This window comes from Eptatretus burgeri, chromosome 7, assembly GCF_056783735.1.
Source record: "Eptatretus burgeri isolate ZD-2024b chromosome 7, Ebu_testis_v1, whole genome shotgun sequence".
NCBI classification, from domain to species: domain Eukaryota; kingdom Metazoa; phylum Chordata; class Myxini; order Myxiniformes; family Myxinidae; genus Eptatretus; species Eptatretus burgeri.
Genome location: NC_140967.1, coordinates 67267849 through 67277774, shown reverse-complemented (window position 1 = coordinate 67277774; position 9926 = coordinate 67267849). Strand labels below are relative to the sequence as shown.

Genomic DNA, 9926 nt, shown 5'->3' with positions numbered 1-9926 from the left:
CCCCCCCCCCCAGTTTTACTATTTATAGGAATGTGTTAGAGTAAAATGAACATTTTTGTTTTATTCTATAAACGACTGACAACATTTCTCCCAAATTCCGAATAAAAATATTGTCATTTAGAGCATTTATTTGCAGAAAATGACAACTGGCCAAAATAACAACAAAGATTCAGTGTTTTCAGACCTCAAATAATACAAACAAAACAAGTTCATATTCATTTTTAAACAACACAATCCTAATGTTTTAACTTAGGAAGAGTTCAGAAATCAATATTTTGTGGAATAACCCTGATTTTCAATCACAGCTTTCATACGTCTTGGCATGCTCTCCACCAGTCTTTCACATTGCTGTCGGGTGACTTTATGCCACTCCTGGCACAAAACTTCAAGCAACTCGGCTTTGTTTGATGGCTTGTGACCATCCATCTTCCTCTTGATCACATTCCAGAGGTTTTCAATGGGGTTCAGGTCTGGAGATTGGGCTGGCTATGACAGGGTCTTGATCTGATGGTCCTCCATCCACACCTTGATTGACCTGGTTGTGTGGCATGGAGCATTGTCCTGCTGGAAAAACCAGTCCTCAGAGTTGGGGAACATTGTCAGAGCAGAAGGAAACAAGTGTTCTTCTAGGACAACCTTGTACGTGGCTTGATTCATGAGTCCTTCACAAAGACAAATCTGCCCGATTCCAGCCTTGCCGAAGTACCCCCAGATCATCACCGATCCTCCACAAAATTTCACAGTGGGTGCGAGACACTGTGGCTTGTAGGCCTTTCCAGGTCTCCGTCTAACCATTAGACGACCAGGTGTTGGGCAAAGCTGAAAATTGGACTCATCAGAGAAGATGACCTTACTCCAGTCCTCTCCGGTCCAATCCTTATGGTCTTTTGCAAACCTCAGCCTGGCTCTTCTTTGCTTCTCATTGATGAAGGGTTTTTTTTCTAGCTTTGCACGACTTCAGCCCTGCCCCTAGGAGCCTGTTTCGAACTGTCCTCGCCGTGCACTTCACCCCAGCTGCCGTTTGCCATTCTTTTTGTAGGTCACTTGATGTCATCCCACGGTTGTTGAGTGACATTCGAATGAGTTGGCGGTCATCCCGGTCAGTGGAAAGTCGTTTTCGCCCTCTGCCAGTCTGTAGCTTTTTTGTCCCCAATGTCTGCTGCTTGACCTTGTTCTTATGAACCGCCGTCTTTGAAATTGTATGGATGGAAGCAACATGATGCTCACTGTATCCCTCTGCCAGTAAAGCCATAATTGAACCCTTCTTTTCCTCACTCAAAACTTTTCTTTTCAACTCTTTTGGCATGGTCAATAGTTATTTTTTTTATTCTAATTACTTTTGAGGTACTACTAGCACTGTTTTTGCCATCCAGCTGGCCCTATTGCAAGAGGATAGTGATGACCACAGCAGTGGTTTTTATACTTTTCCTTGTTAAATAAGATTCGGTTCAGGTGATCACCGAATCAGTACCTCACTAAATAGAATGAGGTGTGCCTGTGTTGGAACTCAACAGACACTGGAATGGAATGGCTGCCATACTAAATTTTTTTTGGAGTGGTCTCTTAATTTTTTCCAGAGCTGTATGTGTATATATATATATATATATATATATATATATATATATATATATATATATATATATATATATATATATATATATATATATATATATATATATATATATATATATATATATATATATATATATATATATATATATATATATATATATATATATATATACACGTTTCTACATCACAGACATCATTTTTTAAAGATGTAAAGCATATCTTCTTCTCCCTCTCCACATTTAATCACACAAATGGTCTCTGTATATAAAAATGTGCAGAGACGAAGATGGTCAAAAAAGAGGAGAGAATGCGAACAAATTGTGCAAGATGAATAGCTCCGTGGGGAACTGACAGTTACTTCCCCAAAAGGTGCAGTGACTGGAGACGGCACAGATAATGCAGATCTGGTTGTTGGTTTCTAAGAAGATTTTTTAAATGAAATACCAATATATGGGGCAACCCCCCCCCCTCCGCCCCCCACCCCACTGCCTTATAACCCCTTTCAATGGGCACATCTGGATGGGAAGCACAACCCCATGAGACTTAACTGTCCTGATGCATTGTACCAAATTTGGTCCATATTGCTCAGGCAGTTGTGGAGATGATGTTTCAGTGAAAATGAGGAATTTGGGGAGGGGGCCTGTGAGCCCCCTTTCTGGGGAGATATGGCCATGAGGAGCACAACTTAAGATTAGGTAGGGCATGGTTCCGATGCCTCGTGGCGAGCTTGGTCTGGATCTTTCTGGTGGTTTCAGAGATTTTTGAATGAAATTCCCTTTCCAGGGGGGCACATCTGGTTAGGGAGCACAACCCCATGAGACCTTGCTGTCCTGATGTATCGTACCAAATATGGTCCATAATCGGTCAGGTAGTTTGTGAGGAGCAGATATTTTAGTCAAATTTTAACAGACATACGTATACCAGAACCCACTCAACGAGCATATTTCAGAGAAATAACGTAAAAATAGTTCCACTTTAAAAATAAAATAAAAACAACCCCCCCCTCCATTGTTGGTTTTTTTCTTTTTTTGCATACATAGTCGAGGCTATAGCTCATGGAAGAGCAAGTAGTATAGTGAATAGATCAGGAGTTAACAGACAAAAACAGGACACAAAACATGCATACAAGGGGTGGACAAAATGGATACAGAAGGCAACTCCAAGGAGGAAAAACTGGAAAATTAGGTGGACTTGGGTGGGGTTACCGAGGGTAGAAAAGATCATGGTTTAGGATTGGGGATGATCAGCTGTTTAGAAGACCTGGAGGGAAGAATGAGATTGTAGAGGATGTGAAAGTCGATTCCACAGGTGGGGGGAGGGGAATAATAAAAAAAATGAGTGGAGGGGAGTAGTGGTCCTGGATTTAGGTAGTTTCACCAAAAGGGGGCTGATGGTGGGACCGTGTGAGCACTGCAGAAACCTGGGGGAACGGGGAAAAGTACGGAAAAAGCAGAGGGTGCGAGACCAGAAAGGAGGTGGTCGGAGACAGACCACCAAGCTATTAATAGAGATCACCCTTCATAGCAATGAATGAAATATTTACTGCAATCGGACATGCTTCGTATAGCAAAGGCACTCGACATGTCACTCCATAGAGTAGCAAAAGAGAAACAAGAACGTTGGGTGGTGAGGCAGTGATTGCGGAGTGCAAGGCATTGTCCATCTATGGAGCATAGCAATCTAAGCACAGAAGCCACATGGTAGGTAGCCTATAACAAGGACACTTTGCAAACTGCAAATATTCATGCGCTGTCGATCAAAACAGGCACACAGTGAATGTTTTTGAAAACTGCATCGGAATGACATGCCACGACATATGCACGTTTTTAAAAGGTGTTCAAATAATTTGGCAAACAGCTTAATGTTGAAATAATAAACAAGTCATGCTGTAGATCAGCATCCACTACATACCTGTTCTTCATTGCACGGCCCGCAAGCCACTGGCGGCCCCTGGTGGCCTTAAGTGCGGCTCCTGATGTGCGACCGATAAAATACACAAATGCGAAAACACCCAAACATAATCCACCAGAAATGCTATCAAACTGACCCAATGGTTTCAAATGAGTGTTACAACGTGAAGCATAAAAGTAACATAACTTCATCAGTATATGGTTGCAGTTATACAAACAATTACACTTGCAGCCCAGTTAACCAAAACAAAGAAGAGCATGTGGAGGCAGGGCCTAATAGCATCTATTATGGAGTCCTGCAGGCAGTGGCAGCACTCACACTGATGTCTTATCAGAAAAAGTGCCCCCCCCCCAAAAAACAATCATGACGATCACTGCACTACATTGTTAAGACCGGAAGAAACACCCTGGAATATACATGATTGAGAATTCCCTTGGATTGGTAAAGCTGGTCCATGTGCAGATAGCTGCATTCAGCTAGGGTGCCACAATGATCAAGCCTCACTGAATGCAAATTCTCCAAATCAAATTCTTAGAGTAGTTAATGCATGGAATGACCACCCTGGAAAGGTACTCTCATCATAAAGAGTAGATACATTTAAATTGGAATTAGATAGGTAGCTACAAGCATTAGAGATAGATGGGTACAAGGATATTGGCAGGATATGGTAAATAACTTAAGTATGGATGGGCGATTATGTACATCAGTGCCGAGTGTATGCCTGATGTTGGCTTAATGGTCAGGGGGGCAGGCTTGGGATGCTAAGGTCCTGAGTCTAAATCCTGCTCTGCCATTGAATTATTACCAGGTGGGGTTCACTCAGCCTGTCATCCTTCCGAGGTCAGCAAAATGAGTCCCAGCTAGCTGGGATGATTGAGCCATTTGAGCATCCTGTGTCGGAGTGGTGACCCATCAAGGATTGTGGCCAATAGCCCAGGAGACTGCTTTGGCAGCACCGATGCTCTGTGCAGAGTATGGTCCCAATGGATGGATGTTGCCAAGTGATAACTGTGAGAAGGTTTCATCAAGGGATAGCGTGTGGTTGGTGTTGTATATTTTTGACGGAAAAAAAAACAGTGCTCACAAGCCTCTCACCACCCCTCCCCCAACATTTAAAATAAATAAATAAATAAAAATTCTGATGTACCCGATCCTGCCACATTGTTCTCATCCACACTCTTTCCTAACCCCCCTCCCTAAAATGAAATCGTTGTTAGCTTGACAGATTTATTCAATCTGGTGTTGGTGTAGCTGTTATGGCTGAATGGGCACGATGATGGGCTGAATGGCCTCCTACATCAAATTTCCTTGTAAGGAGTCATACAAGTGCCTCTTCTTTCATTTTCTTCTCAACCCTGGCAATAGCTACTTTGCAAAAACTTCCAAATTATTGCAGAGTTTTGGCAACCACAATGACAACAACCACAACAAAGCCACCAAATATCCAAGGCATTAGTGGAGAAAGGGATAAAAGGTGAAAAGACATACGTGGTGAGGATGACGTTAGGTCTTTCAATTTTGTCAAGAATTTCACAACGCAGCATTCGCCGCTCGGGCTGGTTCCCTGTTGGAAAAAAAAATCAACCTGTACAAAAAATGCTCTCAAACCTTCAGAACAAAATTAAAAGTTTGTTACAAAAGGGAATTTGTAAAACAGTCACATCATCAGTTACAAAGAACGTTTATTTTGTGCAAACGAAACAAAGATTCCAAAGCACGAGGCAATACAAGAATTGAAAAACACTGAAAATAACTATGACAACAAAAGAAAACTCTTTTAGAACCAGAAAAGTTACATTTGTTGTCCGATGAACAAGAGCAATGTTTGTTTACCTTGATGTCTGAGAAGATGAAAGCATCAAGTCACACAAAATGTTCACAGGAATCCATGAATTTGACTTACCATAGTAAACAAGTACTTCCAAGTCTGTGCTCCAAGAATCAAATTCCCGCTGCCAGTTGGCTGCAAGGTAGGGTGGGTAAAATTGAAAGTAGTTTGAGAAAGGCAAGGTGAAAGTCGGCTTTAAAAATAAAATGAAAAAAAAAACAAAAGGGGGGGGGGGTGGGGCAGGTGAAACTTTTGAGATTCTGATCTTGACCTTGCAAGCCACATTAAATGAAATCCATTTAACATACATAAACATAAATGAAATTCAGAACACTTCCCGATACAAATCAAACCAAGGTAAATATCTTCTTCTCTCCCCTTGATAAGGGGTGACGTCCAATGGCACCAATCTTCTGCCCTGCTTTGACCAAGATACTCCTCCACTTCCCTCTGTCAACTCTCTCCAACCACCCTGACCTTATCCCTCCTCACACAATCTTCCCATCTCAACCACGGTCCACCTCTTCGTCTCCTACCTTGTTCCCTCAACCTATCTACTCTATTTGCCATTCTCTCTTCCCCCATCCAGACCAAGTGCCCAAACCACTTCAGCTGGATTTTTACCAATCTCTCAGTTTAGCTCATCCACACACCGATCTCCTCACTCAGTTCATCCATCCTATCCATCCCTCTTCACTCCCGCAATCTTTCAGACACAGTTGTTCTCGCAGACCTGCAGCTTCTGTTGTCATCTATCTACTAGTGTCACGGTCACAAAACCATAAAAGGAAGGACACCAGAACATTCCCTTTCATTTTCATAAAATTCTAATAATATAATATTTAAAATATCTTTTACGTTTATTTTTATTACCAAGGTAGCTATACAAATCACAAGTGTTTTTTTAATATCATGCTCGATCAATTTCCAGGTCAGGTCAGGTATGGGAGCATGTGCCAGAACAGCGCGTCGCCGCGTCCACTTTCCGCCGGTACTCCAGGGGCCTCCGTCTGGCCATCCCCCAGGCAGATGCCAGGCCCATCCTCATCTCCTTGAGATGGTGGTCAACCTGCTGCAACCACGAGGCACGTGGTCGGCCCACTGGCCTCCTCCACTCACGAGACTCCCCCGCTGAGAGAATCTGGTGAGCAGGATTGGCGTCAGGAAAACGAGCCACATGTCCATACAGCCGCAACTGACGCTCACGGACTATACAGGTAACAAATCTCATCAGAGTCTCTCTCAACAACCGCTCGTTGGACACAAAATGCGACCAGCAATAGCCAAGGATTCTCCGAAGAGACCTGGTACCAAAGGAATTAAGTCTCCGTCTCAGATCCTTGGTCAGAGTCCAAGTCTCGCATCCATAGAGCAAGACTGGAAGTACCAAGGACCTGAAGACTCGGACTTTCGTCCTCCCGCACAGGTACCGGCAGCGCCAGACCCCATGATCCAGTGAATCCATGATTCCCCAGGCCCAACCCAGATGTCTATTGACCTCTGACTCGCAGCCAGCAGAATATCACAGCCAACATGAATATCACTGCCAAGGTAAGTGAATCTCTCCACGACCTCAACATCCTCACCACAAACAGACACAGACAGGACAGCAGCATCCAAGATGTCACCGAAAGCCTGGATCTTAGTTTTGACCCAAGAAACCCGTAATCCCAACGGCTCCGACTCCTCATTCAGCACCTCGAGGGCCCCCAAGAGGATGTCTAAAGTCTCCGCAAAGATGACTGCATCATCTGCAAAATCAAGGTCCGAGATCTTGACATTCCCAAATGATGCACCGCAACTTGATCTCTCCGACATCCTCCCTAAAATCCAATCCATACAAGTGCTGAAAAGTGTGGGGGCAAGTACACATCCCTGACGAACTCCAGTAACAACTGGAAATAAGTCAGAGATGGTACCACCACACTTCACAGCACTCTCAGTACCAGAGTAGAGTTCAGACATCAGATCGATCAGTTTTGGTGGCACCCCACGAAGACCAAGAATCCTCCAGAGGACATCCCGATTCACTGAATCGAACGCTTTACAGAGACCAACATAGGCTGCAAGCAGCCCCTGCCGAAACTCTCGTCTGCGTTCGGTGAGGACACGAAGTGCAAGGATACGGTCAATCGTTGACCTCTTTGGTGTAAAGCCTGACTGCTCTGGACGTTGGTGCTCAAGCAGATGGTGGCGAACCCTATCAAGAATTATCCGAGCAAAGACCTTGCCCGGCACTGAGAGCAGTGTCACCCCTCGATAGTTGTTGCAGTCTTGGCGATCACCCTTCCCTTTCCAGAGAGGGACAACAAGGCCCCTCTTCCAGTCAGTTGGGATGATGCCTGTGTTCCAGGCAGAGCACAAAACTGCATGCAACGACACAAGTGCAGCATTTCCACCAGCCTTGAGAAGTTTAGCATGGATGCCACAGATCCCTGGAGCTTTGCCCCGTTTCAACTGGTTCACCGCAGCCCGTGTTTCCACAAGCGAAGGTGGACCACAGTTGATTTGAGGGTCAGCAACAGGGATTGTAACACCCTTGACGTCCAACTCGACAGCTGGGGGATCAGCCTGGTACAACCGCTCAAAGTAACCGGCCCAGCGGGCCTTCACTTCAGACTCCTCTGTCAAGAGCCTACCACTCTCTGCTCGAACTGCAAGGGATGGGCTTGGATGAACGTAATGCGCGAATTCCCCTGTAAGCGGGACGAGAATCACCTGTCCACAGGTGATGCTCTAGCCCCTCACAGATTCCTCGCACATAGGCCTCCTTGTCCACCCTCAGTGCACGTACAGTTTTACGCCTCAGCTCCCTGAACAGCTCAGCTCTTCCATTCAGCCTGGCCCTGCGACTCTGGTCAATGGTATCCAGTGTCCCTTGAGAGACAAAATTCTTCTTTGCCCTGCGGTGAGCTCCAAGACATCCACCGGAAACATCAAGGACTGTGGTCTTGAAGGCGCTCCACAACTCTTCAGGACCCCCCAAAGCACCCAGACCCCCCCAAGTGTCCACTCAGCCTGTTCGCAAACTCCTCAGCTACTCTCTCATCCCTGAGCTTGGCAACATCCAGCCTAGGCTGGGATGGTACCATTCTCCAGGATTTAAGGTGCAGCTTTAGAGTTGCTACAACAAGCCTGTGGTCAGTATTGAGGAACTGAACACTCCGGTAGACCCTGCAGTTCTGGTTCATCCTCCAACGACCGTCAATGAGGACATGGTCAATCTCCTTTGCCACACCGCCAGCGTTGGAATACCCAGTCCAGCGATGAGCTTGTGGGCGCTGAAACCATGAACCAGCCACCCTAAGTCCATGACTTCTTGCAAAGTCAAGGAACTTAGTGCTATTCTGGTTCATAGTTCCTGACCCATGGGGACCAACACACACCTCATAACCATCCCTATCAGTTCCAGTCGATGCATTGAAATCCCCCAAGACTAGAAGCGTATCTCGTCTGGGGCACTGATCAACCACAGACTCGAGTGTGGCGTAGAATGCATCCTTCACGGTGAGATCACTCGCCTCAGTCGGAGCATAAACAGAGACGAGGGAAATGACACCTAAGGAGTGACGAATCCTTAATCTCATAATACGCTCGTTGACCGGTGTTACCTCAATTATCATTGGGGTCAGCTTATTGGACACAGCTACAGCAACTCCTTGGGTATGGTAACCATCAGAGCGACCAGACCAATAGTAGGTGTAACCACCCACCATTATCTCACCGCAATCCGGTCTCCGAACCTCAGAGAGAGCTGCAATACCGATGTCCAAACGCTTGAGCTCAGATGATAACAGAGACAGGTGATCATCCTCTCTTAGGGATAGGACATTCCAGGCACCCACCCGAAGGGACCGCCTCAGGTTAACCCAAGGAGACCGCCGTCTGGTGGACGACACCTCAGCACCACTCCGACACTCTCCCGCAATCTGACCCAGGGATGTTACCCCGTGGTTTCCCTCCTATCATCAAAGATTGGGGGTCCCGAAGGCTTTTCCCCAATCCCGTCATCCAGTGAGCTGCCCTGCGAAGGGAAGCTGCACAGGAGGTACTCCCACGGAGTGGGTTTTCAGATTTTTTTGCGTTTTTGCGTTTTGCGGAATGAAGGGTTTTACGGTGGCCGGAGTGCAAATCCTGCCACCAACCTCCTAATAAGAAGTGACCCAACTGCAGGAGGACGTCCGCAGACACAGTTGGGCACTAGATATGGATTGCCGTTGGCTCACAAGGAGCTCCTCCGCCCTTTGACAGGTTTTGTTTTTAATCCTGCTGGGTGTCCATATCCAAACACCCACAGTGTCTTTCATGAAGCACAGTGTCCTTCATGAAAAGTAGGCGAGCTATCACCGGCACCCTGAACAAACTCCACATTCCTGCCCTAACTACTGCTGGAAAGGCAATGGCAATTAACCACCCAGGAAAACCCTTGCTGAGAAACCGCTTCGGCAGCACCGACATTAGCAACTCAGTATGGTAAATAAAAATCTGAATTTATCGATTGTTGTGGCTAGCATTTCATACTTACCCACATGTACTAAGCAAAAAGCATCTGCGTGTCTACAGATGTCAGATTCTGATCAAGAAACAACTTTATTTCAATTGATTGTTATATTTT

At 45.6% G+C, this 9926-nt stretch overlaps 1 protein-coding gene across 3 annotated transcripts in view; it reads right to left on the bottom strand.

Moving 5' to 3' along the window:
• SMARCAD1 (SNF2 related chromatin remodeling ATPase with DExD box 1) overlaps positions 1 to 9926 on the bottom strand; it is an 82848-nt gene that overhangs the window by 46464 nt on the left and 26458 nt on the right. For all 3 annotated transcript variants that reach the window (XM_085888876.1, XM_085888875.1, XM_085888874.1), the window contains 2 exons: positions 5387 to 5446; positions 4972 to 5047 (listed from right to left, as the gene is read on the bottom strand). In XM_085888876.1, the coding sequence (XP_085745002.1) occupies positions 4972 to 5047; positions 5387 to 5446 (136 nt within the window). The remainder of the gene's footprint in view (positions 1 to 4971; positions 5048 to 5386; positions 5447 to 9926) is intronic.